The sequence below is a fragment of the Vulpes vulpes genome, chromosome 2 (assembly GCF_048418805.1).
Source record: "Vulpes vulpes isolate BD-2025 chromosome 2, VulVul3, whole genome shotgun sequence".
Lineage (NCBI taxonomy): Eukaryota > Metazoa > Chordata > Mammalia > Carnivora > Canidae > Vulpes > Vulpes vulpes.
Genome location: NC_132781.1, coordinates 40,321,444 through 40,336,691, shown reverse-complemented (window position 1 = coordinate 40,336,691; position 15,248 = coordinate 40,321,444). Strand labels below are relative to the sequence as shown.

At 45.4% G+C, this 15,248-nt stretch overlaps 1 protein-coding gene across 1 annotated transcript in view; it reads left to right on the top strand.

The window, feature by feature from the left end:
• PSMD11 (proteasome 26S subunit, non-ATPase 11) overlaps positions 1-11,532 on the top strand; it is a 30,896-nt gene extending 19,364 nt beyond the window's left edge. The window contains exons 7-14 of the mRNA XM_025996155.2: positions 3,726-3,870; positions 4,672-4,732; positions 6,515-6,577; positions 8,592-8,717; positions 9,090-9,125; positions 9,380-9,431; positions 9,702-9,844; positions 9,962-11,532. Coding sequence (XP_025851940.1) covers positions 3,726-3,870; positions 4,672-4,732; positions 6,515-6,577; positions 8,592-8,717; positions 9,090-9,125; positions 9,380-9,431; positions 9,702-9,844 — 626 coding nt within the window. The 3' untranslated portion in view covers positions 9,962-11,532. The remainder of the gene's footprint in view (positions 1-3,725; positions 3,871-4,671; positions 4,733-6,514; positions 6,578-8,591; positions 8,718-9,089; positions 9,126-9,379; positions 9,432-9,701; positions 9,845-9,961) is intronic.
• The last annotated feature ends 3,716 nt before the right edge of the window (positions 11,533-15,248 follow it).

The following is a 15,248-nucleotide window of genomic DNA, read 5'->3' as shown; positions in this document are numbered from 1 at the left end:
AGGAGCAGAAGCTCTACAAACCACCTTTCCTTGGTTGAAATTTTGGTTCTGTCAATTTGATTCTGTCAAATTTTGGTTCTTTGTGACTTTGGATAGGTTACTTAATTTGTCTTTAGGTCATCTCTAAAATGGTGATAATAATAATACCTCCTCATTGGATTGTGGTGAAGATTTAGTGAGATGATAAATGTGAAGCTCTTATAGCAGTCCTCCCTTTGACCAATATTGGCACTTTAAGATTTTATTTGAGAGAGAGAGAGAGAGTGAGCGCACGAGTGGGCAGAGGGGCAGAGTGAGAAGGGAGATCATTACCTGAGCGGAAGGTAGGCTCTTAACCTACTGAGCCACCCGGGTGCCCCTGGCACTTTTTTAAAGCTGCTGTCCTTTCATTATGCCCTTCCTTCAGGGACAAGAGATGAATTTGCATTGGATTTCACAGAGGAAAATAGAGGCCATGTTTACATGAGCTCTTTCTTTTTTCTTCTCTAGAATTTGTATTACAGCTCAATTCCTTATTAGGAATTCCTTATTAGTATTTCTTATTAGGAATGATTCTTTTACCTGTCTTTCTTCTACTCTGTCTTCAGTCTTTCTTCTTTATTTGGATCTTACTCTTAGTCCTTTAATTGCATCGGCTCAAAAACACAGGCTCTTTCTCTTTTGTAAATTGCTGTCTTCTTTCTGTCAAGTTTCTTGGAAAAGTTGAAAGAGTATCCTTACTTTGAGGTCTCTATTGACTCCTTGAAAGAATTAATAAGTCCCTTGGAACCTCTTGACTTTTGGGGAGAAGTTAATCCTTTAGAACACTTTAGCCTTCTTTGACATCACTGTCTTCTTGATTCTCCTCCGTTGATTAACTATCCTCCGTTTCCTTTCCTCTTCCTTCTGACTGACTTTTAAATTTTAAGTATGTCCTCAGTGTTGTTTTCTTAGTTGTTTTCTTTTCCTGTTCTCTGTTTCCTTTCTAAAATGCCGTACTCACCCATGACTTTAGCTGCTACATGCCACTAGTAGTTTCCTCACCTACATCCTCAGTAGCTTTCCTCTCTCCTAAATTTTAGATCCAGATTTCCAGCTGCATAATGGACATATATACTTAAATGCCTTAGAAGAGTCTTAGCCTCAACATGTCAAAAAGCAAAATTATTATCTAACTCTTCCCTCAACCATTTTTTCTATTCAAGTTAATGGTAATATATATATATTTTTATTGTTGCTCAAGCTCTTGTCTTTGGAGTAATTTTGACTCTTTTTTCTCTTCACCCCTCATATCCAGTCAGTTGCTAGATCAGGTTGAGTCTGTCTCCAAACATACCTTTTCTATTCCATCTCTACAGTCACTACTCTAATTGGAGCAGTCTTCTGCTGATCTGTCTCTGAGCCCTTTTTCCAGTCCACTGTTTTTTTTATTGGCCCCAAAGTCCTTTTTCTCAAGCACAAATCACATCATTTAACTCCTTTGTTTGAAATTCTCCAGTGGCTCCCCATATCCCCAGGCTACATTTTATTCTAACATGGTATGGAAAAGGAAGGCATCTTTTCATTTTCATCAGTCACCAAATGACTTCATGTGCTCTTGTTTTTGTGCCTTTTCTGTATTTTGTCTTCTTTGCATGGAAATTCCCCTTTGCATCTATCCCCTTGGTAAACTCCCATGCACTCTTCCAGGTCCAGTTCATATGTCTAATCTAATCTGTAATCCTCTTTAGTGCTTTTTTTTTTCTTTTGGACTTCTCTCAAAGCTATATTCTTTTGTATATATTATGGCACTAATCTCATTTTGGTGACCATCTTTCCCCACTGTGAGACTATGAGCTTCATGAGGTCCTTTTTTTTATACTTATTTTTTCTGTAGTAATTACCTCACTGCCTGGCAAATAATAGACATTTGTTAATACTTGTGTTGAATGAGCGACAGTCTAGTTTTGTTGTTGTTATTTTGTTTTGTTTTAAAATAATAAACCTCATATACTAGCCATGATGCTTGGAGTTCTAATGTGGGCCCTATTAATGTATTTGGGAAAGCAGTATCGTGGGCCTTATTTTACTTTTTTTTTTTTTTTTTTTTGGCCAGTCTTATTGTGTGGTGTGTTTTCTTCTAGCTGTAGACCAGGAGGTATGGGGAATGGGAATTTTTCTCTTTAGAACAGTAGTGAAGAAGGGTCTGATTCCTTTAGCTTCAAAATGAGAGGCTTCTTGGGTAGAGTAAAAGTATTGGGGTATGGCACATATCACTCAGTAAATGGTATTAAGTCCGAAGTTCCCAGATGGCGTGTAGGCACGCAGCTATGTGATAGGTGGGTTAAAAATGTGCTGAAATGTTGTTCCCTTGGGTCATGTGTAAACAATCTCATCCTTTTACTTCAAGGTGCTGAATACTTTTTCAGTGTATCTCAATGTGAAAAATGGGGAAAACTGTGGTAAATGAGTGGGGCTGAGGTCTGTAACCTCATAAGGGGCTAAAGCAGAATTAGAATTGATATACGCTTTGAGGACTTAGATGCCTCCCAAGCTAGAAGGAACTAAATTTCATATTATCCCAAGTGATAGCACAGTTGGAAGTACTAGCAAGTTTAATCAAAGTTAGCCTTTTTGGGCGCAACCCAACTTTTCTTTTCTTTTCTTTCTTTCTTTTTTTTTTTTTTGCAACCCAACTTCTAAACAGAGAATTGTTTATAGAAACTATGATATCTTAGCCTAAGGAAGTGTCCAGTTCAATTAATTTCATGGATCTGGCATTATATGAAATCTATATTGATTGCATCTAAGCAAAAGCACATCCATAAATGACAAATACAACGAGAGCAGAAGAAGTTGGATTTTTTTTTTCTCTTATGAGAGCTGCTTACATACAAAAATGTCAAGCTTAAAAATGGTTTCTTAAAGAAATATTGTTAAAACAAGTTATTCAGGCAGTCCAGGGATGTTTGATTCAGCTTCCTAATCTATGAGGGTGATGTCCTAGAGGGTAACTATGGCCTTTTCTAGTGGCCTTAGAAGATAGCAGAACCACAGTAGTGTAAAGAAGCATGGGGAAAGATGTTTGTGCATGGTTTTTAGGATCCCCTTTAAAAGGGTCTCTAACCCCTTTGGGATTTATGTTGTCAAGATGACATTGAACTGGGAGACTAAAGACCTGGGTTCTAAATCATTTTTTTTATTTTAATTTTTATTTATGATAGTCACACACACACAGAGAGAGGGGGCGGGGGGCAGAGACATAGGCAGAGGGAGAAGCAGGCTCCATGCACCGGGAGCCCGACGTGGGATTTGATCCCGGGTCTCCAGGATCATGCCCTGGGCCAAAGGCAGGCGCTAAACCGCTGCGCCACCCAGGGATCCCAAGACCTGGGTTCTAATCCCAGCTTTCACCACTAGCTGGCAGTGACTTTGGAACAGGTCCTTTTATCCTTTCCTGACCTCATCACTAAGTAGAGAGGGTTGTGTTGGATTTTGGAGGCCCTTGCTGTGATCTTTTTATTTTTTATTTATTTATTTTTATTTATTCATGAGAGACACAGAGAGAGAAGTAGAGACACAGGCAGAGAGAGAAGCAGGCTCCCTGCGGGAACCCTGATATGGGACTCGATCCCAGGACCCCAGGATCATGCTCTGAGCTGAAGGCAGACGCTTAGCCACCAAGCCACCCAGGTATCCCCCTTGCTCTGGTCTTTGATGGGTCTATTATTTCATAATGGTTTTGACTTCTTTCTTTCAATGCCCAGGTATTATCCATGCAGCAGAGGAGAAGGATTGGAAAACTGCATACTCCTATTTCTATGAGGCATTTGAGGGTTATGACTCCATTGATAGTCCCAAGGCCATCACATCTCTGAAGTACATGTTGCTCTGCAAAATCATGCTCAACACGTAGGTGCACGTTAATTTGTGGCTATGAGAACTCAAGTTCTTCACCTCTGTTTCCTGCCATGCAGACCTGGCTTGCACAGGGAGTTGGGGCTGGTTCGAAGTAGCAGCTGCTGCCTTTGGTGCTGGCTGATGTAGAGTGGGAGGATTGAAGGTGTTCCAGAGCACTTTTGCTTCCTAGTCTTTGAGAATCGGGGAGACAGATTAGATAAATCTCCTTTCCAGACTCTTGGAGTGTTCATATCATCTTGTTAATTATTCTGACCAGGCAGTTGCTGAGCACCAGAGGGCCTAGAAACAGCTTAGTGTAGCACTGGCCAAGTGGGCCACCCAGAATGGGGTGGGTTAAGTATGAGTGAGGCTAGGGAACAACAGCAAGTAGGATAAATGTTTTTATAAGGAATTCTGCAGAACTTATCTATATTCTGTGGGAATAAGTGTGATATTGACTAGGACTTTTTGGATCTTTGGATTACACAGGGGTTGTGTTTTAACAAGACCTGTTGTACTGGGATTTGACTTACATTTATCATTCTGCCTGTTGGGTCTGTTAACTTTTGGTACATTCAGTGTGGCTTTCTTTTTAATGCTGGAGTTTTTCTACTCTTCAATGCTGAGCTTGGGCCTAGAGTGGAGAAAGCCTGGCTTCTGTGAGGTGAGGGACATACGGGTTTAGGGGTGGGGACTCTTACCTCCATGAGCAGTCATCTCAGTGGAATTCTGAGAAAAAGAAATTTGCCTAAACTTATACTTAGAAGCATAACATCCTGGAGTAGTGACCAAGTATGTCTTTTTTCTTTCTAGCCCAGAAGATGTCCAGGCTTTGGTGAGCGGGAAGCTTGCACTGCGGTATGCGGGGAGGCAGGTAGGGAATACCTTGACTGCAGTTATGATCTCTGCCCACTGTTGAGGCCAGCATGTTGTCAGTCATGATGCCTGGTGAGACCAGTGCTTTTCAGTCTCCATTCTGTATTCTCCATGTGGCCTCCCACTCCTCCCACCACCCTTAAGTCCATTCCGTGTATTTTCTATACTGGTCAGTTCTTGGCCTGGAGAGTTAGTGTTTGGTGCTTTTATAGACATCAGGTGGTTTGAGGGAGTTATAGAACTGAACTGAGGCATTTGTATGAGTTAGGCTACCTTTAGCTTTGACCAAAAAATTTATCTGTCATGAGCCTGACTTGTAAACTTAACATGTGCAGAATATGAAAGCTTGGATTCTCCAAGAGTCTGGAACCTGGTAACGTCTGGTGTACTTTAGGGAGGTGCTTTAAGAACGTCAAAGTGCTTGGTGCAGAAACTAGGCTTTGATGGCTCACCCAAGGGCTTTTGAGTACCTTCCCACTCATGTCTTGAGTTTTGAGTGTGGTGCAAGAGGCGTTTGAAGGTAGGTAGCTCCTTTTGTGCCTGAATAGGTATGAGTATGACCTGTGTAAAGGAGGACTCATACACCTGGACCATGCCTTCTCTGTACTTTGTTGGATTATCACTAGTAAAGTAAAAGTAATCTTTCTAGATTTCAAATGCAGTTGTCTCTGAACAATAGACTCATGAGCTCTTTGGAGGAATGGCCACAACAGATGGTTTCTTCTTTCTCTACAAGTGGCCCTGGTTTGGGGCTCCTACTTTTGACCACAGGTATAGTCGTTATTACAAAAGTGAAGGACTCACTGCCCTATCTAGAATCAGAATTGAAGACATGGGCTAAGAGAGACCAAGTGTCCAGGACAGGATCAGGTAACTATTAAATGATGGAGCCAGACTTTGAACTTGGGTTATCTGGCTCTTAGTTCTAGGCTTTTCTCATTATGACATTTTCTCTCTCTGGGACAAATACTGTGACACACTACACTAATGGTTAGTTTTGCACCATTTCAAACTCTGCCTTATGACATACCATCTTTATGTAAATGCATGGGCTGGTACCAGAGAAGCTACTTCTGGTCATTTGGACCTTGATGACAGCTTTCAAGTAGGAGTTAGGGCAGACTCCCAGAAAGATTGTACATTTCTTGCTGAGTGAACGTGCCTTTTATAATGAGGCTAGAAGTTTACCTCAACCACTGATTGCACCTTCATCTCTCTATGGCATTTTAACATTGAGTATATAATATGTAGAATTTTGGTGTCTCAACCCTAATGAAAGTAGATCTTGGCTCTTGCTCTGTACCAAACCTAGCAGAATGAGACTTGGAAGCACAGGTATGACCAGGTCTAAGGGCAAGAAAGTCAGTGGGCTTTGGGAATAAGGAGCCTTGGAGGAGGGGGAAAGAGATCACAGTTCTCTGGTCATTTTTTCTTTTAGCTTGTCCTCTTTGGTGAATGCCATATAAGGGCCTTTTTTTCTTTTCTTTTTCTTTTTCTTTTTCTTTTTCTTTTTCTTTTTCTTTTCTTTTTCTTCTTTTTTTCCTTTTTAACTTTTCTATTTCCTAGTATTTTTAAGTCATTTCAGATTTCAAAGGGAGACTGGTGGCACACAGTGGTGGTGGTCTAGCTTTTCTTCCAGGCCTCTGAAGAACATTTGTGGGGTGGGTTCTTCCTTGTAGCCAGAAGTTGTGTGGACATAGCATACTGCTTAAGGCATATATTGGATGGGATATGAATGTACAGAATAGATCACTGTCACTGTTTTTCTCTTTACTCTTAGACAGAAGCATTAAAATGTGTGGCTCAGGCTAGCAAGAATAGATCACTGGCAGATTTTGAAAAGGTAAGCAGGGTATTGGGTTGGTAGGGAATGGGTGGAGGAGAGGGGCATTTACTTAAAAAAATCTCTTTATTTGTAAATAATTATAGTTTCATAAGAATTTTCAAAGACTGTACCCAATGATCCCATGTATTACTCATCCAGTTTTCCTCAGTGGTTGCATTTTAATTATAGTACAGTATCAAAACCTGGAAATTTTATACAACAAAACTTGTTGAGTTGTAGTACCTCATTTATATATAGTACCTTTCAGTTTCAAAAAGTTCTTTTATCTGGGCGCCTGGTTAAGTGTCTGACATGATCCTTGGGTCCTAGGGTCGAGCCCCATGTTGGGCTCCTGCTCATCAGGAATTCTGCTGCTTCCTCTTTCGCTGCTTCGTGCTCACTCTTGCTCTACTCTCTCAAATAAATAAAATCTTTAAAAAAATGTTTTTTCATCCTTTTTCACTTGGATTTTTTTCTTCTCTCTTTCTCTCTCTCTCTTTTTTTTTTTTTTTTTTAAGATTTTTTATTTATTTGAGAGCAGGGTGAGTGAGAGAAAACATGAGTCGGGTGGAAGAGGGAGAGGAAGAAGCAGACTCCCCTACTGAGCAGGGAGTCTGGTGCAGGGGCTCAATCCCAGGACCCCGGGATCATGACCTGAGCCAAAGGCAGATACTTAATGACTGAGCCACCCAAGCTCCCTGTCACTTAGATTTTTCACAACAAACCTCTTCTCTGCATTTTATGGTTGAGGGAGCTGAGCCTATGGTTCAGGGAGAGTGCTTGAAGCCCCACAGCTCACGTGTCAGGCCTCAATGCCAGGCCTGGCACTTGTTTTGCAGGCCATGGTCATAGGGTTTCCTTCAACTCCAGCAGTGCCAGCTCTGCTTCTCTTGTGGGCATGAGAAAGAGTCTTGCTATGTGCACATGGACCAGAAGACACTTCCCGAGGTTGATGTTCCAGGCTGGCTTTGCCTCCTGTGCCTTTTACTCATTGTTAGCCAAGGTTTGAAAAGGGGAAAAAACATGCTTAAGCAGTAGGGTGAGACTTTGTATATTCTCTTCTGAGCCTCTCTTCTCCTAGTCTCAGTATAATGACCAACTTAAAAACAAATGTAGATCTAGAAAGAAAAACTTAATTGTGGATGGAGGCTAAACCATTTGACTCTGGCTGTCTCCAAGATTCCACATCTTTTTGAGCTTTCTTGCCAATTTCACTTCCTTACTTGGCATGATTTGCTTCTTCTCTTAACACCTTGTAGCACAGCTGACATGAGGCTGGATATTTAGACCATTCCTCAAAGTAAATAAATTACATACATGAATAAACAAAGTAGACTAGATCATTTTATCCTAAAGTTTGGGATGTTTGATGGGGATAAGGGTCTGGGATACATGAGGGCTGAACAAAATTAGGTGTTTTGCTTCCTGTTAACTGCAGAACTATATATGCTGATGTGCTTATAAAATTCCATGAGCCAGTTGTGGGATTCAGCATTTCCCATTATTTTTTATTTATTTTTAAAGAGAGAACACAAACACACACGGAGGGGGAAAGGCAGACAGAGAGAATCTTAAGCAGACTCCATGCCCATCCGGACATGGGGCTCTCACGCCCCTAACATCATGACCTGAGCAGAAATCAAGAGTCAGACGTTTAACTAACTGAACCACCCGGGTGTCCAAGCATTTCTCATTATTTAATCGCAGAAAAAAATTTTTTTTTTTCATGGAGACTCTGTTTACTCTTTGGGATACACGTGGAGAACTGCTTGTGTAGTATCGGGCTTACATGGTTTGGGCTGTCAACATGAGGCCTTCTGACAGAAAGGTGGTGCCTAGAAGGGTCTCCATCTTTTAGTTCCTGATGCTTCCTTTCCTTTGCCTTCTGGCATAACTTTTCTTTCATCTCAGATCCTCTAGAGCTTCAGTCAGTTATGTGTTTACAAGGCCCAGCAAACTACTTAGGAAGCTAGGAGTAGCGTGACTTTAGGTGCTTCTCTGTGCCAATCTCTGTGACTGGCTTTCTTGGCAGGCCCTGACAGATTATCGGGCAGAGCTCCGGGATGACCCAATCATCAGTACACACTTGGCCAAGTTGTATGATAATTTACTGGAACAGAATCTGATCCGAGTCATTGAGCCTTTTTCCCGAGTTCAGGTAAGGACCCTCTTGGGGACTCTGATTCTTTGGCTAGCCATCCTGTCTAGTCCCCTCCATTCCCACGTGTCCAAAATAGGAACTTGCATCCAAGGCTGTGTCTGGTGGGCAAGAAGGCTTGGGCTTTTCTTGCCATAGGAATAAGTGTTGAGGGGATTTTATGGGATGGAGGCCAGTGAGATTGCCCTGCTCATCCTGAGTACAGTCCCCTCCTTGCTTCTGTAGTCACTGTGCATGTGGTAGATGTCTGTCTACAGTGGGTATGTGGGACGGGAATGTGTGTTGTCTAAGCATGACCAAAGAGAGTTTGGCCCCACATTAGAGGCAGAAGTAGGACTCTCAGTGTCACTGTCTCTCTGCCTTTTCTTGTAGATTGAACACATATCTAGCCTCATCAAACTCTCCAAGGTAAGGAGTCTGAGCTTGTCTTGGGGGCAGGGACAGGGAAAGGGGCATGGGGAAGTGGTTAGCATTTGTACTCAATGGGCCTTATTGGAAAGTCCTCAAACTTCATGGTGTGGCGTGGGGAATGTGAGCTCAGAGCTCGAGTTTCACTGTTGCTGTTTTATTGACAATCTGTTTGCCCTTTTGTACAAAACTTGTGTCAGTGTGATCTCTGACTAGTGGATACCGATCCCTTTAATCATGTGCTTTGATTTTAGGCTGACGTGGAAAGGAAATTATCACAGATGATTCTTGACAAGAAATTTCATGGTGAGTAACAGTGGTGAAGCAGTTGAGGCATCATGCTCTTGTTTATCTTGAAAGATGTTCCATTTATTTCACCTGGTAGCACCCTGGGATCCTCACCATACTTATCCCTGTGATGAGAGTATGCATAATAAATATGCATAAATGGAACATGGAGATGATTTCTGATTCTCCTTCCTGGAGAAAGGGAGGCAGCTAGGGAGCGGGCTGCTTCTCAGGTGCCTTTGTATCTTATCCCTTCATTTACCTGGGTTGCCCTTTTGTTTCCTACAGGGATCTTGGACCAGGGGGAGGGTGTCTTGATTATTTTCGATGAACCCCCAGTAGATAAAACTTATGAAGCTGCTCTGGAAACCATTCAGAACATGAGTAAAGTAGTGGATTCCCTCTACAACAAAGCCAAGAAACTGACATAGGTGAGTGCCGGCTCTGGGACCCAGCCCGGGCAGCGCCGTCTTCTGCCTGTTGAGACTGAAAGCCTCTGGGTGGCCTCGCAGCTTCCCTGATTGACACTGCTCTGTCTTCTCTTGCAGAGTTGGATCTGTAGCGGTCCTTTGGAGAGTGTGTGTGGCGGGAGAGTGAAACCTTTGGGGAAAATGCTAGGAGATTCTTTTTTCTTTTTGTTCTACTTTTCGCTCGGAAAGTTTTTAAATCCTCATTTGGTGCATCTGTATTCCAGCCAATAGGTGTGCCAGTTTTCATGTAATCTTTACTGGCCCAACTTGGGAGTGGGGAAATTGCTTAAAAAAAAAGAAAAAGAAAAAAAAAAAAGGTTATTCTGAATAAAAGGAAAAAGGCTTACACTACCTAAAGCTGTGCTCTCTGCCTCCTGGGAGAGGGCCGCAAAGCCAGGAGCCTCGTCAACCACTGGGGCTCCTAATCCACCTGCTGGGCGTCACCTCTCCTCCTCTTCAGAATTGGGTGTTTGCCTGACCATCAAAGCAACGACTTTTTATTGTTTGTACTGAACCAAAACAAACAACTGTGTATAGACTGCTATTTTCTTTTTTATTTGAAATGAGGCGTTTTGGTGTTCTTTCCCCTGCCACATGGCCTGTCACCTGCCCTTCCCCCCCCCAACAATGGCTCCAGCAGACTGGCCCGAGGGCCCGCCGCCGCCGCCGCCACCACCGCAGCAGCACCTGCACAGCTCCGAGCTGACCTGTGGAGGAATGGGGACGAGGCCAGGAGCTAGTGTCCACAAGGGCCACACGGGAGCAGTGTGGGCCCTCAGGGGGCCTGCTGTGCATGTGGCTCTTTTTAACACAGTAAACTAGATTAGACGTCAGTGTTTTAATTGCCCTCTCTGCTCTTCTCTCTGTCCCTTCTCTTTCCCCTCTCCACCAGGAGACCATCACATGTCTCTTTTCCTCCTTCCTTCCCTTCCAGGGGAGTCAGGCTGTCTGAAATCCATCAGCTTCTCTCCCTGTCCCACTCCTCCTCCTGCTGTCAGATGGATTTAGTCTTTTTTTAACCAAGTGAACATTGAAAATGAGACTGTGGGGTGTGGGTTTTTTTTTTTCTTTCTTTCGTTTTTGTTTTTTAAACCTTTGTTGTTGGGTTTTTGAGCAACCTCATATCCCCCTCCCAGGGAGCTGCTTTATTTACCTCTTAGAAACTGAACGGCTGGGAGGTAGAGCGTTGTATTTCAGCATGCTTTGTGTTATGATGAGATCACGTAGTGAGGCTTTCGTGCCATTTGGGCAGGTGAGCTTCTGCACCTCTGCTGTGCCCAGCGATATTTCTTCCTCCTCATTTTTTTTGTCTTCTCTTTTCCTCCTCCCCTCATGCCTCCTTCCTGCTGGCCTCCTTTTCTCTTTCTTTTCCTTTCTCAGATTATCCTTCCAGGTTTTCGTAATAAATTTATATTTTGTAAAAGGATTTTGTTGTACCAGGTTTTGCATCCTCACTGAATCTGACTGGCTTTTACTTTCCTCTCCAGAATCAGGTTTTTGTTCTCAACATCTCTTCCCATCATGTCCAGTCACTGTTTTGGTTTTGGCACCATCAATATCAAATGTACAAACGGTTCTTGCTAACCAACACCAGGTATATCTGATGTTCAGATGAGTTCCAATAAAAACAATTTTTTTTTTTTCAAAAAGTGTCCTTTCTTGAGTGCTGGAGGGCTTCTGAACAAGTCCACACAGCTCAGTAGCCTTCTAGACTGGCCAAAGCTCTGGTACCATGTTTGCTTCATGGGAGACCTTTTGATCTGGGATAAAGTGGAGGGCTTTGAGGAAGAAATTTGATCGGTCAGGTCTGAAATGGGAAGTGGTATGCAGGCATCCTCCTGTTTTTCCAAGGCAATATGGTCCAGTGAGGGCACGGGTTCGGGCTGGAAGATCCTCTGCTGGTAGGTAATTGTGATGTGAAGGTTATATGAAGTCATGCAAAGTGCCTGGAGAGGCCTGCAGTTGTGGTTTGGTTTTTAGTTGAAATCTTCAAAAGCAGTGAACTTTCATACTACCCCTTGGACCCTGGCTGCATTCTTCTGAGGGGCTCTGAGGCCACTGGAAGGGGGGGTGGGCTCTCAGTGCCAGCTCCACTTGAGTCAGAACTACTTGTTACTGTTTCAGTTTTGTATAGTCTCTGTGTAGTTTCACTTGAGGAAGACTTTTGCTTGCCTAAAGGACTGTAAGAACTATTCCAAAGGGATCCAGCCCTGGAGTTGGAGAGGAGGGAGGGTTTCCCAAGCCTACTAGGGCAGCCCCAAGGAGCTGAGGTGGCAGCAGCCTGTGGCTCCCTTTGTGGGTCTGATGACCTCCTCTAGACCTGTGCTGTCCATGGTGTAGCCACTAGCCACACAGGCCTCTTGAGTCTTTGATATGTGGCTAGTTGGAAGTGTGATGCATTGCAAATGTAAATACAAACCAGATTTTGAAGACAGTATGAAAAAATGTAAAATAGCTCAACTTTTTAAATATATATGTTGAAATATTTTGAGCATAATGGGTTAAATAAAATATATTATTAAAATCCATCTGTTTCTTTTAATTTTTTTAATGTGGCTACTTGAAAATATTCAATTACCTATGTGGCTTGCATTTGTGGCTCACATTATATTTTTTGGACAGTGCTGCTCTAGACCTCCAGGGCTGCTTTTCCTCCCTGGCCTCAAGTACTCTGGATCTGGGCACAGTTGAGAGGGTCGGGTGGCCCATAGGCTGGCCTGGGCCCCGTTTCTTCACCTAGGGACCCTCCTGGCACCAGTCTTAAGGGTGCTAAGATTTTCTGGTGTGCTAATGAGACAGCCGTGGTGTTGGGAGGAGAGGCTGAGGTGCTTGGCTCTGGAGCACTGCTATGTGCTAGTTATATAATCTGTGCTGCCCAGAAGGGCCACTAGATGCTGCTCTGTGATCCCTGAAGGAACAAAGCACGGCTTCCTCAGAAGCCAGGGCTTAGCCTAGCTTTATTTGGAGCCCTTTCTGGAGGGTAGCTTGGCCTTGCCCTCTCTTTCTTGGGGTGGTATGGGAATGGGGCCATGCAGGGGTCAGGGATTCTCTGGTGACACATGGGAACACCAGCCCAAGAGCGCACATAACAAGCAGGCTGGCCCTTCTGGCAGTGAGAGGTAGGCTATAGGATAAAAGCCTGGTTGATGGTGGGGTTTGGAGCTCTTTCCTGTAGTTCTCTGAAGAATGGGAAGAATACAGCTCTGATTCACTCAGCTGGGTCTGCAGTCTGGGCCTTGATTCTGCCATTTCTGGCACAGTAATTACCCTTTCTTCCTTGCCTTGCAATTGGAGCTGTGATGGGAGCTTGAGGGTGGTGGTGGTGGTGGTGGTGATGGTGGCGGTGGGTGCCCTGAGACCGTGGGCATGGCAGGGCAGAGGGGTGAACAGGACTTCCAGACAACCTCTTTCCTTAGTCACAATAGCAAGTGTGCTGGCAGTGCACATTTCATGCTGTGCTGCAAATGTGGCTTTGCCTTTGAAGTGTGAGGCCGTGCAGGCAGTAATGCAAAGAGCTCTTCGAAGGTGCTAGGGAAGGCTGGCTGGACAAAGGCAAGAGAGGCTCCCGGAGTGTGGCCAGACCGGAAGAGGCCCAGGCAAGTGCCTACTTCTTTGGTTTAGGAAATGAAGTGGGGTGAAGTGGGCCTTGGTACTGTCTGCCATGAATTGGAATAGTTAGAACTGAAATTTGTAGGTACAGGGAACGGGGTGGATCCAGATAGTTTTAAGGGGAGGATTACAGGCTTCGAAATTTAGGCATATTTTGGAAATGGAAAGCATTTAGCCTTTGCTCAACACAATAATCTGCAGGGGACCTGGAGAGACTACGGACAAAGGCTTGCTTGGGAGCTGGTTCTCTACCAGAGGCTGGCGCGGAAAAGGCTTTGCCTTGGAGAGGAAGACAGCCATTGGGCCAGGGGACCTCGGAGATGACTTCTTCAAGCTTACTATAGGAAGGAGGGTTGAGGACTGTGGCATGTCAAGAGCAAGCAGAGGTTGTATCCGGAGGGGGAGGGGCACAGTGAGCTAAGGGCCAGCTTTTATCTAAGTTAAGTTGATAGCTGCTTGTGGATGTTTCAGAAGTAGCCCTCGGTGCAGAACAATGCATTTTTTTCCCCATTATATGGTTACCAAAGTCCCCAAAGCTTTCAATTGCTCCTATTGACAGAGAAATTGCTGGGTAGTACATATACAAATTCTGGCACTTTCTGACCTGATAGCAGCATTGTTCTGCGTAGGGCAGCAGGCAGAACTGTCAGAGCTGCCGCGGGTTGACAGCCTCGTGGGCTGGTGTGGCCCGGAGTCCGGGAATTGGGTAGTTAATCTGGATTACCACTTATCTTTTGGTCCAGAGGTGATAATCCGGATTAAGATACTGTTTGAATCTTCTGTTTCTCTGGTTTGTGGGCAACTCTAGATCAATTTCCAGACCAAACTAAAAGAAAAACAAGTGAAGAATAGCTCTTGTGAAGGATATGAATTCTTGTCCTTGAGGGCAGTTCTTACTAGAAGTCAATTTTACAATTTGGCCAGCATCAGGTCTTCCAATGATACGTGGTTAGCATGAAAAACACTTAAATCAGAAGATCAGAGGATGGTTGGAAAAGCGGTTGCTTCAGTTTTACTGTAACCGATAAGAGGGCCAGGGGAAATGCACAGGTCACAGTTGTGAAGGGCTGGCCCATCTCTGGGGGGCTCACGGCCCTGGCCCTGGCCCTGGCCCTGGCCCTGGCCCTGGCCCTGGCCCTGGCGGGGGCGGGAGAGCCAGTCTGCTTGTGGGCCCGCCAGAACTGCCGACGACTCCTCTTGACCCAGGCTCCGGCCATTTCCCCGGGGTGCGGGGACCGAGGCCCCGGCCGGCCGGGGTGGGCGTGAAAGCCGATGGGACAGTCCAGCGGGATGCGAGTGGCTTCAGCAAGGCTTCGCCTCCGCGCCCCCGGCTCGGGGCCTTCCCCCTCGACCTCCATAGCTCCTTCCCCGGGGGGACGAGGGTGTTAATGGGAAAAGGGGTCTCGGGAAACCCAGCCTCCGTGGATGGCTTCTCGCGCCGCAGCTGCAGCCCCAGCCCCAGCCCCAGCCCGGCGGGCCGCGCGTCGCCTGGGCGGGGACGCGGCCGAGAGCGCCCCCGCGGCCAGCGGCTGCGGGCGCCGCGGCGGGAACAAAGGCAGCACGTGTCTGGGCGGGGCGGCGGGCGGGTTCGGCCTCGGTCCCGCCCCCGGCGCCCCCCCTTCCCCGGCCCCGCCGGAGCTCGGCTGCGCGGCGCGCCGGGGACTCACGCGGCCGGGCTGCTGCTGGCGCGGCGGCGCAGAGCGGGGCGGGAGGGAGGGGCGGGCGGGGCGGGGCCGGGGCCGGGAGTACCCGCCGG